The following is a 15,935-nucleotide window of genomic DNA, read 5'->3' as shown; positions in this document are numbered from 1 at the left end:
CCAACCGTTCTTCCCAAGTTTCACATCTTGTAAATGCCACCACCACCCACACAATCTCCTAAGTGAAAAATCTAGAAACTGTCCTTGAATGCTTTCTCCCTAACGCAACTCATTAGCAAGCCCCGCGAGACTCCACTTTCAAACTATTGCAGAGAGGATGTTCTCAGTGTTCCCCACTACTCCCAATGCCCAAGCCACCTTTTGGTATGCACTGTGGAACGGCTTCCTAATTGGTTGAATGTTAGCTTTGCTGCTCCCCCTTGATGCGGTTTTTGTCCGGATGGATAGCCGTCCTTCAGATCTCAGTCTAAACCAAACCTTGTCACCAAGACGTTCCAGATGCAGCCACCCTAAGATTACTGTCAATCACTTCATCCCATTTTGATTCTCTGCAAGGCACATACCACCCATATTTATTCTTCCTCCTCTTATTACGGTATTCCCCAGGGCTCACAACACTGCCCGGCATACGGCAGGCACACAAAGATTTGTTGAATAAATGCAAAAGCAGCTACTGTGTCCTAACGTTATGCTAATCTGTGAATGCTGTACTCTCCTCCCATTGTCAGCAAGACAGTTTCATAAAACGTAAGATTTCATACTGAGCAGTAGCCGGACGCGTGTTATGCCCCCCCCCCCCCCTCGCCAGCAACCTGCCTTCCTCTATTTCCGCACCTTCTCCACGTGCAAAAAAATAAGCAAGGAAGGAGGGTTTGGAAAACAGGGTCATCGCTACGGTCTTTTGCCACACTCCGCTGGCTTCAACGTGCTCAACGCGACGGAAACTAACAGCAGTGGCCCCGACCAAGAAGGGTTGAAGGTAGAGGACTTCACCTGCCGCCAAGGGCGGACCGCAGAGGACCGGCGCAGATCCCCAGCACTGCACGCTGGGAGCTGTAGTCTCCGGGGGAGGCCTGGTGTGGTAGGAGCGGGATGCCCCGCTGCATGCTGGGAGTTAGAGTCGACGGCTGGAAACCGTACTTGTGAGATTCGGCCTCTGCGCTGGGAGCGGCGAGCGGCGGAGTCCTCGCTGCATGCCGGGAACTGTAGTCTTTCTGGGACCACTCTCTGCTTCAGCGTGGAGAGGCGCCATCTTAGGTCCCGAGGTGCGGCCGCGCCGAGCCACAGCGCAGGCGGGCTCAGCCCCCGCGCCGGGCCGGCCCCGCCCCCGGGGCGCCTGGCGCCCGCCCCCCGCTCAGGCCCCGCCTTTCCCCACGTGTCCGCCGCCGAGGGGAGGCGCCTGAGCCGGAGCGGGCCCGCCAGAGGTCCGGCCCCGTCGGCGCTGAGGGTCCTGTCGGCGGCGCCCGGGAGCGGCCCGGCTCCCCGATGCTCCCGCGCCGGCTGCCGCGGGCCGGGCTGTGCGCTTAGTGCCCGGCTCTGGCCCCCCGAAGTGCCCGCGGGGGTGGGAGCGGCCTCGGCCCCGCGGAGACGGAGCGGCTGGAGGACGAGGCGGCGGCCGCGGGGAGGAGGATGGGGGCTAACCAGTTGGTGGTGCTCAACGTGTACGACATGGTGAGTGCGGCCCAGGCCGGCGTCCTCCGGCCGCGGGGCTCGGACCCCGGCCCCCGGCCCCTGCGCTTCCTGCCGCGCGTCCCCGCCTCCGGCTTAGTTCTCGGGGGTGGGGGAGGGGAGCAGGATTAGGTTTTTAATCCCCGCGCACGTCGGCGCGCGGGGAAGCGCTGCCCGGTCCGCCCGAGGGCTCCGGCCGGGGCTCCGGGCGCCGGGCCCGACAGCTGGGCGGGCGAGCGGTGTCCTTTCGGCGAAGCTGGGGTCGCGGGTCCGACCTCCACTCCTGTCCCCGGGGACTCCGGGGCCGCCCCGTCCCCGAGCGCCCGTCCGCCCCGCTCTGCCGCTTCTCCCAGCCGCACGGCTCCCGGTGCCCGAGTCTCCAGAAACTCCCAAGCTCACGGCTGTCGGTGCTTAGGCTAGACTCTCTCCAAAGGCGCACAGGGGCCGACAGCCCCTTGCCTCCGAGGCAGCCTCATTCGGATGAACGAGGCTCTAGTTTACCGAGAAAATAGCCCAGCTGAGTTACGTAGATAGAGATCAAGGTGGTGCTCCTTTGCTAGATTCTGAAGACCACTCTGCAGGTGATGCAACAGGTATCCGACGTGACCGCAGGAGAGGGAAGGGGAGTTTATGAGGTCATCTAACTTCGGGGTGCCGCAGGCACCCGGGATCGAGTCCGAGGACTGGTTTGCCACGGAATTGCGCCTGAAGTACCCGGCAGAGAAGGATCGGGGCAGTTAGATGCACGCCTGGGTTTGTTGCTTTCGGTTGGCTAGTTTTCGTTTTGCGAAGGGTTCCCTCCGCCTGCGTGTGTAAAATTTCTTGTAAGTGTTTTGGCAGGTGAAAAAGCCCTCCTCGTTATTTCTGTGGGCTGAAAGATGCAGAAGGAGCTGGAATACGAGAGGTCAGGAGTCACGGTTCGCCCTCGCAGATCTAAACTTTGTATTCCTTTGCTCTGTGTAAATTTCTACATTCACAGTGCAGCGTCTTGGGTAGAAAGGAATTCCGGCGCCCTATTCTGGGAGTTATGTCAGGATGGGGTAGAGACCGCCTGGGACTTGAGGTGACGTCTCCGTTGATTCGGTGGAGGGGTTTGGGGGTGGAAGGAGATGGATGGACGTGCGTGAAACGTGGTAGGAAAAAATTAGAGAAGCATAGAACTGGAGGGCCTAAAAACGCAAGGCACTAGTTAATAAGGTCTTTGGCGTGTGTCGCTGGTTAGGAGTGGTTCTCTGGATTTCAACTTTTTGTGGTCAGTGGGATACCTTTACTGTTCAAGACTTTTCATTGCCCTTTTACTGTTTCATCGCCTGCCCCCCTCCCCCCACCGCCGTCATCTGCATTTGGTATCTTGTCTATTCTTGAAGACTTACGAAACATCTCACGGCATATATTCTGCTTTTGAGAACACAACATGCCTCTTCTTCTGGATAATTAAGCCCCTTTATAAGTTAGGGTTATGCAACAATGACCAGAGCGTCATAGACTAAGAGAAATCTGAAAGTCGAGGCAGGGAGAAGTTTTGCTGCTTTCATAAAACTGAAAATACATTATTTGGCCTATGATGGGCTTCCTTGCACCTCAGGTGCTCTATGAATCACAAAAATCGTTGCTAATTGTGGTGAGTGTAGGAAAAGCGAGAGGTGATATTTAAACCGATACATTTTAAAGGGAGGAGTGTTCTGAAAGATGTTAAAAATATTGTTAGCAAAGATCTTATTCCTCACATCACTTTTATAAAGTGGGTAGTTACAGAGGAGGTAGGTAGAGAAAAGGGTAAATTAAACCTGCCCAGATAACCAAAAATAGGATCTAGACTTTCTAGACCACAGTCTGATTCGTGATCTCCTCTGCTGAATAATTCCCGTGTTTGTTTCTTAACGTATTGCTTTTTCCTTGCAATAGGAGGAGAAGCAGCGTATGAATGTTTATCAGAATGGTAAATAGTTGAACTATTAGACTTCTGACAATCTTGCCCTTGTTGTGTTCTTTTGAGGGCTTTCAAGCTGTGGCTGTTTGATGTCAGTCACTCAGCAACCTACAATTTTTTATGACCTTGTAGAAGTCACAAAAATGAATGAATGATCTTTTCCTCTTTGAGGAATTTAGAATACCATGGGGGAGGTACAACAGTAGTAATCATTCAAAACAGAATAGTGTGATTTTGTGATTTCGGTAAGAGCAGAACAGGATGTAGAGCAGACCACGTGTGGTTGTGGGCTCAGGAATTGCTGGAAGGTGCAGGGACCTGTAAGGGCGGAGAACAGTCAGCAGGAATCGTTGTGGCCAGAGGAGAGCGCACGTCGGCCTGGGAAATAATCAGCCGGCCCAGGAGAACTAGAGTGTAGGATGCATGAAAGAGACACATTGGAAAGTTTGATTAGAACTTTATTAGTTTGGGGCCGGAAGGAAGGCCTAGGGGTAGGGGGTAAGGCTCTGAACCAGGGGGGCCATCTTCGCGGTAGGGAACAGCGTGATCAGAGGTGTGTTTTTGAATGAAGACCAGTGTGTTGAGGAACAAGTTTGTTTCCTTTATACTCCCTTTTCCCAAGTTGTATTGGTTTTGGAAACCTTTTTGCTTGATGTCAGGGGCAAATCCTTTTATCTTTGATAGTACTGCCTGTGCGTCATAGATGCCTTTGATGGGGATTGCTGTTGTCTGTACAGGCCCCGTCTAGCAGCATTCTGTCTCGTCCAGACTTCACAAACATCAAAATCAACCTTTGGTTTGCACTTCTAATCACTGTTTACAGGGACCCCTTGCCTGTATCCCTGTGTCTCCTTGTCTGTGAGGCTGTCACCAGCTCCAGCCCTGACTGGTTGGTTCCTATTCCCTAGATTGGGAATCGCTGATCATTTCTGTTTGTCCCTAACTGCCACATGTAAGAAGAAATTGTATCAGGGTCACCCGCATTAACTTCTTCCCACAGAGGGATAGTATAATCCTTAAGAGGTTACTTAATCCTACAAAGTGCTGCTAAATTATTGCTTGCTGCTTTCTCAGTGATTATGTTCCTCTTTGTACTTGGGGATAATCTACCACCAATAAAACCTGTCCTGGGTGATTTTCTGAGTCTCTGAATGAGGTGATTCGCATATTCCCAGTTTGCTAGCATCCATAGTAGAACAGGTGATTCAGACTAGTTTCAGCTGCTGGGACAGTCTCTGCTGGAGCCACAAGGTGTTCATTTGCCACGGATCCAGATTTTGTGCTTTTTCAGGTTATCTTGACTACTGATGAATTGTTAAAAAAAAAAAAATATGCAGTAGCTTGATAATATTTGTAGATTCATTCTATAAACAGTTTTCTTCCTGTTTTCAAATAGCATCTGTACATCTCCAGAGCCTTAATAGGACAAAAAAATGCATTCTAAGACTCTTCAAGCAAGGAAGTTTGGTGCCGTACTTTAGACGATCCCACCTCCATCCTACCTCGAAGAGAACGTGAGGGCACACACATGGGAGAGGACCTGAGTTCCCACACATCTTTAGATCTAACTCAGACTTATTTTTAATGTTTTATTTATTTTTGGGAGAGAGAGAGTGGGGGAAGGGTAGAGAGCGAGAGAGAGGATCCAAAGCGGGCTCTGCGCTGACAGTGGAGAGCCTGACACGGGGCTTGAACTCATGAATTGTGAGATCACGACTTGAAATCAAGAGTCGGATGCTTAACCTACTGAGCCACCCAGGTGCCCCCATAATATCTTTATATCAACATGTCCAGAACAAACTTTTTCCTTTCTTTTCTCTCCATAGCTCAGATTTTCCCCTTTACTTCATTTAATACCCACCCCCCCCACCACTATTGTGTTGTAATTTTGTCCTGATGACCTTCTGTTTAGTTTCCCAAGCCAGAACCCTGGATGTAAAGCTATTAATTCTTCTGTGTTACAAACCCTTCATAGTCCAGTCACCCAGGCCCTGTCTCCTTTAGTTGGGTTGATTCTGTCTAAAAGTAATTGAGAGCTTAACAGCCAGTAGCTAATACTGGAAGGATACTTGTCTTGAGTCCAGATATAAACAGTCCCGGGGTTGGTTCAGCAGCTCTGCTGGGACATCGGGGACCCAGACTCTCCATGCTTCTGCTCTGCTGTCTGTCCCCATCACGTTGGCTCTTGTTCTGGTTTGTCCCGTCATAGCTGTGAAATGGCCATCGTAGCGGCAAACATAGTATCTTCAGTGGGACGTGAAGGAAGACAGGGGTAAGCAGGGCCTTCTGTGTGCACCTCTCTCCTTCTAATAGGCAGACGAGGCTTTGCCAAGGCTGCTCTCCTTTGCCGAGAAATGGTCCCAAGTTGGCTCCACCGTGACTGGGAGGAAGCTACCTGACTTTCCCGGCCTGAATGGCAGTGAGCTGCAAACCCTAGTCCCATTGTTCTTTAAGTCGGTTACCTTATCATTTTTTCTGCTGTTGCTTCTCAAGTTCAGGTCCTTGTTATCTCTGTTCGCAGAACAGTCTTCTGGCTTCAGTCTCTGGCATTACTTCGTTTTAATCCATCTTCCCTTCTGTCACCAAAGTCATCTTTCTGAAACATAGATGATTGTGCCATTCCTGTGCCTAAAATTCACTTGCAGGGTTGGGTCTAATGCCCTTTATGATGTGACCCCTCCCTGACTAATAGGCCCACCACCCACCAGTCCCATGCTCTGTCCCACCCCAGCACACACACTTTGTGCTCAGTACTGACATGTTTAGTTCTGCAAGCAGGCTCTGCTACAAGAGCTTACACCTCAGTGTCTGTGCTTGTCTTACCTGGAATGTCCTGTTCTGGCATCGGCCACCAGCCGCCTCCTGCCTGTAGCCTTGTCTTTATTCGGCAGACTTGCGCCAACTTTTGCGCCCTAGTTGTACTTTGTACGTATCTTCCACTGTGTGTATCATAATTCTGTGCATCCCATTAGACCAGGTTCCTCGATGGCAGTATCTAGAACTGGGCCTGTCGTGAGAAGGTGTTCTGTAAATATTTACCAAATGAATGAGACTTCAGGCAGTTTTATTAGGAATGGTGCCAGTTCTTAAATGGCATCAAACAGTCTTCCAGTTTCCCTTCCCTTTGTGCCAAAAACCTTTCTGTATTTGTCCCCCTGTTTAGTACATTACTGGATTTTAGCTTTGGTTGTTGTAAAGGGGTGATGGAGTGAAGGGGGGAGGAACACGGGAAGCGGGGAAGGAAAACTATCAAATATTCTTCTTTGACATAGTTGTTTTGTTTGTTTGTTTGTTTGTTAAACACTGTGGGGCTAGACTGTTGATTCAGTGAAGTTGGAGCCCCAGCCGCTCCTCGAGAGGCCCTCCTCACCTTTGTCTTCCTTTACATGCTGCCGAGCGAGGATCCCGCAAGGCTCTGACGGTCCTGTTGCAGCCGTGACCCGCAGACCAAGAACAAGTAGTTGCTCCTGGGGAGATCATCTTTCTGAGAACATTGTCAGAATTTCAGCATGGTTGAACCAGTTAATGGGAACTAGTCTTAATTCCCTTGCACCACGTCTGCTTCTGGGCCCAGGGCCGCTTCACCGCTTGACGTAGAAACAGTGGGTCCGTGAGTCTAACCAGAAAAAAAGGACGGTCAGTCATAAATCTGACCTCCTACGTTATCTGTGGCGGTATCGTTCCTTTTTTTGTTTGTTTGTTTAGTCTGTATGAGAAAAGAATTTAATCTCTGTACGGATTTGTGTTCTGTTGCTAGAAACAATCTCTGTACGGATTTGTGTTCTGTTGCTAGAATTGCCAAAAATGTAGCGGTTTGAAATGGCTCGTGGGCCAGACGTCCGGGTGGGCGGGGCTGGTCTCACAAGGCTGAAGTCAGGGTGTCGGTGGGCCTAGGCGGGGACAGATTTGCCACCAGGCTCATCCAGATGGTACCAAGGTTCGGTAGCTTGTGGTTGTAGGGCTGAGGTCCCGTTCCATGCTGTTCCATGCAGTTCCGTGCTGGCTGCCAGTCGGAGCCACTCTGGGCTGCTTGGAGCCTCTCGCATTCCTCATTTGCATCCTTGGGCTTCAGACCAGCTGGAGGGCCTGGAGTTGTGCCATGTGAGAGTCTGACCTCCCTTCTCCTGTGTCTGGCCCACCTCCATCCAGAGAGCTCTCCGCTCGTTAATTAAAGGGGACCCACAAGGATATGCCAGGGTAATCTCCCTGTGTTAAGGTGTCTCTAACTTAAATTACATCTGCCAAGACCCTTTGCCATGATTCACAGAACAGATTCACAAGTTCTGGAAACTAGGGTGTAGACACCTTATAGAGTCCCTTCCCTATCACACCATCTATGAAAGGTATTTTGTAAACCCCAAAATATTCAGTGCTCCCTTTTAGCAGGCCCTTGACTTGTCATGGAATAAATATCTCCGTAACTTAAAATGGAAAATTTGAAGTATTCAAGAAGTAAAGCATGGAGACGCGCCTGGCTGGCTCACTCAGAGGAGCATGTGACTCTTGATCTTGGGGTCGTGAGTTCGAGCCCCACGTGGGGTGTAGAGATTACTTAAATAGAGAAAACTTAAAAAGAAAAAACATGGAAACCTTTTATGAGTGGCTCACACTCCGATGTGAAAGGTCCAGGCATGTTGGCGAACACAGGCCCTTCAGACCGCAGCGGGATATTGTGTAGCAGCTCCAAGGTCACATTCATGATGATGGATAAAGCTAACAAATTAGAATTTAATGAAACTAGTAAATACGACTGAATACCAACAAAAACCTATTTTAGGTGAATTCTTCCATTGGATAGAATTTTTTTTAAATGTATACTTTAATTTCCTTTTGTTGACTGATTTTCTAGATTATTTAAATTCCAGAGTATTATTGTTCAAGTGTCATCCAGTCGGTTGATAGAATATACAGGGAAGTCTGCCAAAATAAATAATCCTAAACTATAACAAAGGCAGAAAAATAATAAAGGGAAATGAGATACATGAAAATAATTTTAATTTTCAATTAATCTGAAACGGATTTGGGTATATGACTGTGATTGCCCTTCCCCCAAAACAATAACGTAAAAACAAATTGACCCCACATTATTTAGAATAAAAGTCTTGGCTCACTAGGTTGTGATACTACTAAATTCTTGCCCATATGGAATTGGGGAGTCTCATTACTACACTATTTGAATTATTATAATTTCACAGCATATCTTAGGCTGGACAAGTTTCCTTTCATTATTTTTCCCAAATTTTCTTGGCTATTACTCATTTCCTCTTCTAGGCTCTCTGAAAAATTCCGTACGTTTTTTTGTCTCTTTGGTCTTTTTTTTTGAACTGTCTTAAAATACACATAAAATGCACTGCCTTAACCGTTTATGGCTGTATAATTCAGGAGCGTATATTCACACTGTTGTGCAGCTGATGTCCAGGACTTTTTCATCTTGCAAAACTGAAACCCTGTATTCATTAAATTCCCCTTACCCCTCCCCTCGCCCCTAGTTACCACAGTTCTACTCTGTCCTGAGAATTTGACTAGATACCTCCTAGATGTGGAATCAACAGGACTTGTCTCTGTAACGAACTTATTTCACTTTACATAGTGTCCCAAAGTTGTACCCATGTTGTACCACATGTCCGAGTTTCCTTCCTTTTTAAGGCCGAATAGCGTCCCGCTGTGTGTGTATCCATTCATGTGTCCATGGACATCGGGGTCGCTCCCACCTTTTGGTGACTGTGCATGATGCTGCTTGAACACGAGTGTACAAATAACCTGTTCGGGTCCCGGCTTTCAGTTCTTTCAGAGGCGCACCCAGTCTGTAAGTTGTTGTTTTCATTGGAACTGCACTGGTTTTAGTGCAGTTTAAAGTAACTTGGGAAGAATTGGCATCTTTCCTATTAACTTATTCTTTTTTTCTCAATGGTGAAAATGGGATTTTTTTTTTTTTTTTTTTTTTTTGCTTTTTGAAATTTTTATCGAGAAAATGCAAATATTTCATACATGCACGTAGTTGATAGGTTAATTCCAAGCCCATATATCTGAGCCATCTATTAACAGAATATACTTCATAAGTAAGTAAAATAAGATTCTAGGTCATTTTGTCATAAACATCCACGCTGCATACGTTTTCACCATGTAAATAATTGACTGTAGGGCAATTTACTATAAAAAAAAATCACAAAAAAACGACATTTCATTTGAAAGGACATAGTGAAACATGAAAAATGAATAACAAAATTAAAAGTTCCTATTGCGAAATACAAAATATTTGAATACATTTAAAACGTGTGTAGACTTTTGACAGTATTGCGCAAATAACCAATTTGATTTTGTGGATTGTACCCAGGCATTCGTCTTCGAAGTCTTTCATTTGTAGTATTATACCTTATTTCTTTTTTCTTTTTTCTTTTTTTTTTTTGTCTATTGATTCATCTCAGCATCACTGTTTTCCTTCTTTCACTTCCTTCCTTCGTTAAGAGAGGTATCCGTTTCCAAACACGAAGATGCGGATTCGTAACCGAGCTTTGCATTGTGCAAGCCGCCTGCACTGCTTTTTTCTCCTGGCATGTTGTCACATGTTGGTGATAGTCTGGAATTCCCTGGGAAGTGTGGACGATGTGCCGGCGCCCGGATGCGTTCGTGATGGAGCCCTGCCATCACCATCGCTGCCACGCTCCCCTGTCCCCAGTACAGCGCGGGGTCTGGCCTGACCCTCCTGTTTCACACTGCCTGTAGGCGGGCTCCCTCACAGTGTTTTTGTCAGGTCGATCCAGATAGTTGTTACCATCCAGTCTTTCAAGAACACTATGTCCGTGCGTCACTGAATAGATCGTCGTGAGAGCGGGCTAAGATTTATACAACATCAAAACAGGAGCTTTGTTAATGGAGAAATAAACCGACGGCCAACTTCGATACGTTAACCCAGCCAAGGGCAGTCGAGTCACCCATGGGGAGATGAATCCAGACCATCCACCAGTTATTTTAGCTTTTATAGCAAAATGTTCTTACAGCCAACTGGTGGTGCAGCAGAAATGTTTGTGGCAAAAACGTCTGTGGCTGAGACACACAGGGCGAAAATCCCGGACGTGACTAAAAGGCATTTGGTATATTAAGTGGCAGTAGGACTCAACAGGAAAATAAAGCAGGGGGAGGGGAAGGAGAGCATAGGCCGGGATGGGGCAGTGCGGTTTCTGCTACGGTTTCAAGTCGAGTGGTCAAGAAGGGCCTCGCCAAGAAGAAGGCATTCCTGAAAGGTGAAGGGGTACACCGTGTGGATACCTAGGGAAAGAACATTCCAGGCAGAGTACGCAAGCACAGAGGATAAACCAGGCCACATGCCTCCAAAGTAAATGTACAGCAAGAAATAGAAGCTTTTAGGGGGAATTTCTGATTTATGTTCTCAGATAGGTTCATGAGGGTCATTGAAAATTGAGCAGACAGTACCAGAGAAGGAACAATCTGAGATCAAGAGAGATTCCGCAGAGGTGAAAAGTGCCATTGCCTGACTGAAAACTGCAACAGGAGATTGAAAACTAAAGAGAAAGTAGCAAGATTTAGAAAACCTCTCAAGTAGAAGCATCGCCAGCCTCCAAAAGGATCAGGTGCCAGGCAGTGTTTGTTAAAAGTTAGGAACGTTCAAGCAAAGCCCGGTTTAACTTTTAAATGTTAAGGATGAAATAAAAAGTCCTACAGACACGCACAGGCAAAAAAAGGTACCTCAAGGGAACAAAATCAAGACTTCTCTGTCCTGACACCAAACCCCAAGTACAACGGAGCGTTATCTGCGGAGTCGTGAAAGGGAGAGCATTTCCGTCTGAATGCCCTGACGTCTCTAGTGGTCACTCGCGCAAAAGGACGTGGAGAGTATCTGGGACCTCTGGGGGGGCTACTGGAGGTCTCAAGAACTTAAGAATGGGGTGGTGACTGTAGAGGAAAAGCCATGGTCTCCAACGCTAGTTGGAGTTAGCAGAGCTAGTTCCTATGATATATATGGTTATGGGCGATGCCAGGGTCCTGAATTACTCTTCAAAGAGAATGAACATGATGTTGCGATTAAGTCCCAGGTTGTATTGACCAAATCTGGAAGAGAGGGAGGGAGGGAAGTCAGCAGATATGGTTGGTTTTGGTCCGTATTGGAAAATTGTATGTGTAAATGCTTTTTGTCATGTAAATGTAAGTAGTGTTGGGATAAAGTTGGATCTAGAGGGGAAACAGCAGAGAAAACACAGTTCATACAGTGGAGGAGAGAAAACAGAAAGAAAAATGGAAAAGGAAGACAAATAGGCCCAAATACAAAAATTATGAGATGGTCGTAAATAAATTAAATCCCCTATTAAGTTTGTTAAGTATGTTTATGTCCTTTCCTTACAGAAATTTTAAATTACACATGGTCAAAACTGTCATCGTTTTATGACCATTCAGGTTTATATCATCCCTAGAAAGGCTTTTCCGGGTCTGAAATTATAGAAGTAATCCCCGTATTTACTCTCCAGGGGAAAACCAGTTACCCCAACACTGTTGATTGGATGATCGATCGTTCCCCATGTTAATTGGAGGTGTATGCCACATTTATCCTCTAACAGATTGTCATGGATGTAGAAGTCCTATTTCTTGACTCTCTGGGCTTGTCCTGTATTTAGTTGCCTCTTCCCACACTCTCATCAGATGTTTAGTTGCGTATTCCAGTGTTTTGATACTGGTGATGGAGGTTTCTCTTGCTCTCTCTCAGCATTTTATGTTTCTCACACATTCGTTTTTCAAATAAAACTTAGAATCAATTCATCAAAAAAACTCACTGAAATTTTCAGTGCAATGACATTAAGTTTATGAATAATTTGGGGGGAGAATTGACAGATTTAGAATATTGAGTCTCCCCATAATATAAGAACTTTTGTATTTTAACACTCATTTTTGAGAGAGAGACAGAGTGTGAGCAGGGGAGGGGCAGAGAGGGAGGGAGACACAGAATCCGAAGCAGGCTCCAGGCTCCGAGCTGTCTAGCACAGAGCCCGACGTGGGGCTTGAACCCACAAACCGTGACATCATGACCTGCTCCGAAGTCAGACACTTAACTGACTGAGCCCCCCGCATGCCCCAAGAACTGACCTTTTTGAGTGATTATTACAGGCCAGCCATTGCCTCATATCATCATCCCTTTTTAAGATGAGGAAGCTGAGGCATAGTTGAAGGGCCTGCTCAGAATTGTGGCCATAAGTGGTAGAGCACAGCCCTGCATCCCGAGCTCTGACACTACAATCTGTGCCCCTAACCACCGCATTACAGTTCTCTTCCTCCTCCCATCCCTGGAAAGTGCTGTTTCTCTATTTGTCTTGATTTCCACACCCCTGACCCCACCTAACTTCCACTCTGTGCTTTCTGGAACTCCTGAAGGGGCAGTGGCAAAAAAAAAAAAAAAAAATCCCTGACCTCTGAATATTCCTGTGATGGCTAATTGTATGTGTCAACTTCACTGGGGCAAGCTAGTACCTGGGTTTTAGTCAAACATTAGTCTAGGTGTTGCTGTGAGGGTATTTTTTGGATGCAGTTTACATTTAAGTCAGTAGACTTTGAGTAAAGGATAATGGGGGTGGGCCTCATCCAGTCCATTGAAGGCCTTAAGAGCAAATACTGGGGACCCCTAAGGAGGAAGGAATTCAGCCTCCAGAGGAGCTACATCACCTCCTCCTAGGTCTCCAGCCCGCCCCCCCGCTTGCCCTGCACATTTTACACTTGCCCCCCGCCCCCCGCATCATGTGAGCCAGTACCTTACAACGACCCCTTCCTTCCTGCACCTTCATCCGAGTTAGATTCTGGCATCACCGTTACTGCCGTCCCTCTGGCGTACTTATCTGGCAACCCTAGTGAAGTTGAACTCCCCATCTCAACAGCTGAGCACAGCTCGAGAAAACCCCACAGCCATCCTGACTGATCTCACTTTGAAATCGTGACCAAAAACCCCAAGGGGACCCTAAATGCTGTCTGGCAGTGCTTCCATATTTCTTTGGTCAACTGACTTTCCCACTCCAAGACAGCTCCGGTGCCCCTCCCCGGTCCTCACTCTCCGCTGGTGACTTCACTGCTTGCTTCACTTTAAACAAGAAAGTAGGGGCGCCTGGGTGACTCAGTTAAGTGTCCGACTTCAGCTCAGGTCAGGATCTCACAGTTCATGAGTTCGAGTCCTGCATCAGGCTCTGTGCTGATGGCTGGGAGTCTGGAGCCTGCTTTGGATTCTGTGTCCCCCTCTCTCTCTGCCCCTCCTCCACTTCGTGCTCTCTCTCTCTCTCTCTCTCAAAAATAAACATTAAGAAAAAATTAAAAGAGGAGCAGCTGAAGAGAATATGATCTCCACCCCCCCCCCCACCACTGCCTTGGTACAGTCCTCCTGCGCGTGGAACAGGAATCACCCGTGTCCTTACCGGAGGTCAGACCTCCCACTCTGTACTGGATCCCAGCCCCTCACTTCGGTGCAAGGACCTCTCAGAACCGTCCACGCTCTCACCTGCTGTCCTCGTAGTCGCTATGGAACGTGCTATGATAGTTTCCGGTCCTTGTCCTTCTGAACTGAGGAGTTAGTGGACTTACTCTGACATTCTGTCCGTTGACCATGCACCATATGGCACCACGCTCTCAAGCCAGAGGTTTGTGTCTTTTTAATCAACTTCTTTAGAAATGTGTTACTTTAAAAGACTAACAAGGAAGCAAGCAAGAGCTGGGCTATTTCAGGCCTGTTCATTCATTTCTGTTGCTGTTTTATCTGGGCATCAAACGGTAATTCACACACGGTCAAGTTCCTCACTCTGCAGTGAGCTTGAAGGCAGAGACAAGGTCTTACTCTTTATTCCCAGAACTTGGTGCATTGTCATTGCTTTTAAAAGGTTTGTTAGGCTCACCTGAAGTTCTCCTAGGAGCCGTCATCCTGAAATTGTTCCTCTCTCCACTGTGTCCTCTTGTTCATCGCGGCTGCCTGCAGGACGATGGAAAGGATGGACGGACGGACCTCCCCACCCTGTCAGGTGGCCAGCGAGAGCCCCAAACATCTGTGCCGGTTCCGAACAGGACTATCAGTGTGACACAGAGTCATGGCTAAGGCAGGGGCAGCCGGAAGCTGTCCTTGACCTCTTCCTTGATCAGGCCTGCCGTCTGCCGTTTGGAATCTGTTCTTTGTCTTTGAGGTATAGTCTGGAATCCCTCAGACCGTGTGGATTTGCATCCCACCTCCTGCTTTTTACCTGTGTGACCTGGGAAGGTTTCTCAACTTCTCTGTGCCTCTGTTCCTTGCTAAGATGGGAATCGCAATTCATAGGGTTATTGTAAGGGTCGATTTATGTCCAATGCATGGACAGGGAGCTGGCACATGATAATCACAAGAAAGCACCAGCTGTGTGTTAGTGGTGTTATTTGCAGGATTAGAAGAAGCTGAGCGAGCTCCCGGTTGTATTCCTTCTGCAGTTGCAACACCTCGTAACTTGATCTTTGGAATTTCCTCACTTTATCTTAAGGAGTGTTCCGCTGCTGAGGACAGGAAAGCAGGCTGTTGCGTGCTTGACATTAGCTCTAAAATCTCCCATCACGGTGTATGTGTAACTCTGGGGCTAATTATGTAAGCCTCTTCTCTTCCCTTGTGCGTGGAGAGCCTTTGAGCCACGTGAACTTAATGGAGCTGATTTTTCAGTCTTGAAACATTTGTGGAAGTTGTGAAAACAAACAGCTTGGCCGAGACTGGTTTGTACGCCATGGCGGAGTTCTCATTTCTAGCTCATTGTCCGGCAGTCAGTTAAAGCAACCACCAGGTAAGCACACTGGTTCTTCCCAGCCCTTCTCAGCATAATCTGCGTGTGTGCCCTAGTTTACTGCCCAGTAGTAACGAGAAGTTGCTTGAAGGACTCTTGCAATTCTCAGGTCCAAAACGAACGTATCTTCTAGATTTCTCCTCCTGATGTCCTAGAGAGGAGTTTCAGATACGAAGGTTCGTTTCCAGAACAGGAGGTCTCTACGTTACTGAATTAGTGACCAGGTGGGCACATTATATGGCATTTAAGGCAAAGGCTAGGCAGTGACTCTTTTTACTTGCAGTGGTGCGGGAGGGGTCACCATAACTTCACACTTAAGGAAAAATGATGAATAGTCATGATCTCCATCTTACTCCGAAGTTGTTCGGGGCGCTTCCAGATCATGTAAAGAAAAGGAGGGGCCCATGAGGCTGTCTGCTGGAAGCCAGGCTGTGTGATAGGAGCAGCAGTAGGTAGAGGCTATGAAGCCTGGGCTGTTTATGGTTTGGCCACTCATCATGTGACCGTGGGCAAATTACTCCTAAAGAGATTTACGTGTTTTACATGGACCGTTACTACGAAAGAGAGTGAGTGAAAGTACGTTTTAGGGTAGCGTTCAAAAATGAGTTTTCGGTTTACTACGTATGCACATGTTTCTGTTCTAACACAGGTTTGTGATTGATTGCTTACATTCTTAATGAGTTCCTTATGGACAAGGACTGTGAGTTAATCGTCCGTGT

At 47.5% G+C, this 15,935-nt stretch overlaps 1 protein-coding gene and 1 long non-coding RNA gene across 8 annotated transcripts in view; one reads left to right on the top strand and one right to left on the bottom strand.

The window, feature by feature from the left end:
• The first annotated feature begins 1,209 nt into the window (after positions 1-1,209).
• The window catches only part of DESI2 (desumoylating isopeptidase 2), a 45,126-nt gene continuing 30,400 nt past the window's right edge, over positions 1,210-15,935 (top strand). Inside the window, exon 1 of one of the 7 annotated variants that reach the window (XM_042975687.1) lies at positions 1,210-1,512. In XM_042975687.1, the coding sequence (XP_042831621.1) occupies positions 1,471-1,512 (42 nt within the window). In that variant the 5' untranslated portion in view covers positions 1,210-1,470. Of the gene's footprint in view, positions 1,513-1,570; positions 2,103-2,186; positions 2,263-6,207; positions 6,365-6,766; positions 7,076-14,905; positions 15,217-15,935 lie in introns of those variants that run through there. The other 6 variants (XM_042975679.1, XM_042975681.1, XM_042975680.1 and 3 more) reach the window with 6 other exon arrangements.
• LOC122235757 lies at positions 3,880-6,121 on the bottom strand. The gene is made up of 2 exons (XR_006213801.1): positions 5,902-6,121; positions 3,880-4,855 (listed from the first exon to the last, which is right to left on the bottom strand). It is a non-coding gene; the product is annotated as an uncharacterized LOC122235757 (long non-coding RNA).

Source organism: Panthera tigris, chromosome F3 (genome assembly GCF_018350195.1).
Source record: "Panthera tigris isolate Pti1 chromosome F3, P.tigris_Pti1_mat1.1, whole genome shotgun sequence".
Taxonomy (NCBI): domain Eukaryota; kingdom Metazoa; phylum Chordata; class Mammalia; order Carnivora; family Felidae; genus Panthera; species Panthera tigris.
The sequence above is the reverse complement of the archived record's forward strand: the minus strand, read 5'-3'. Positions and strand labels throughout refer to the sequence as shown.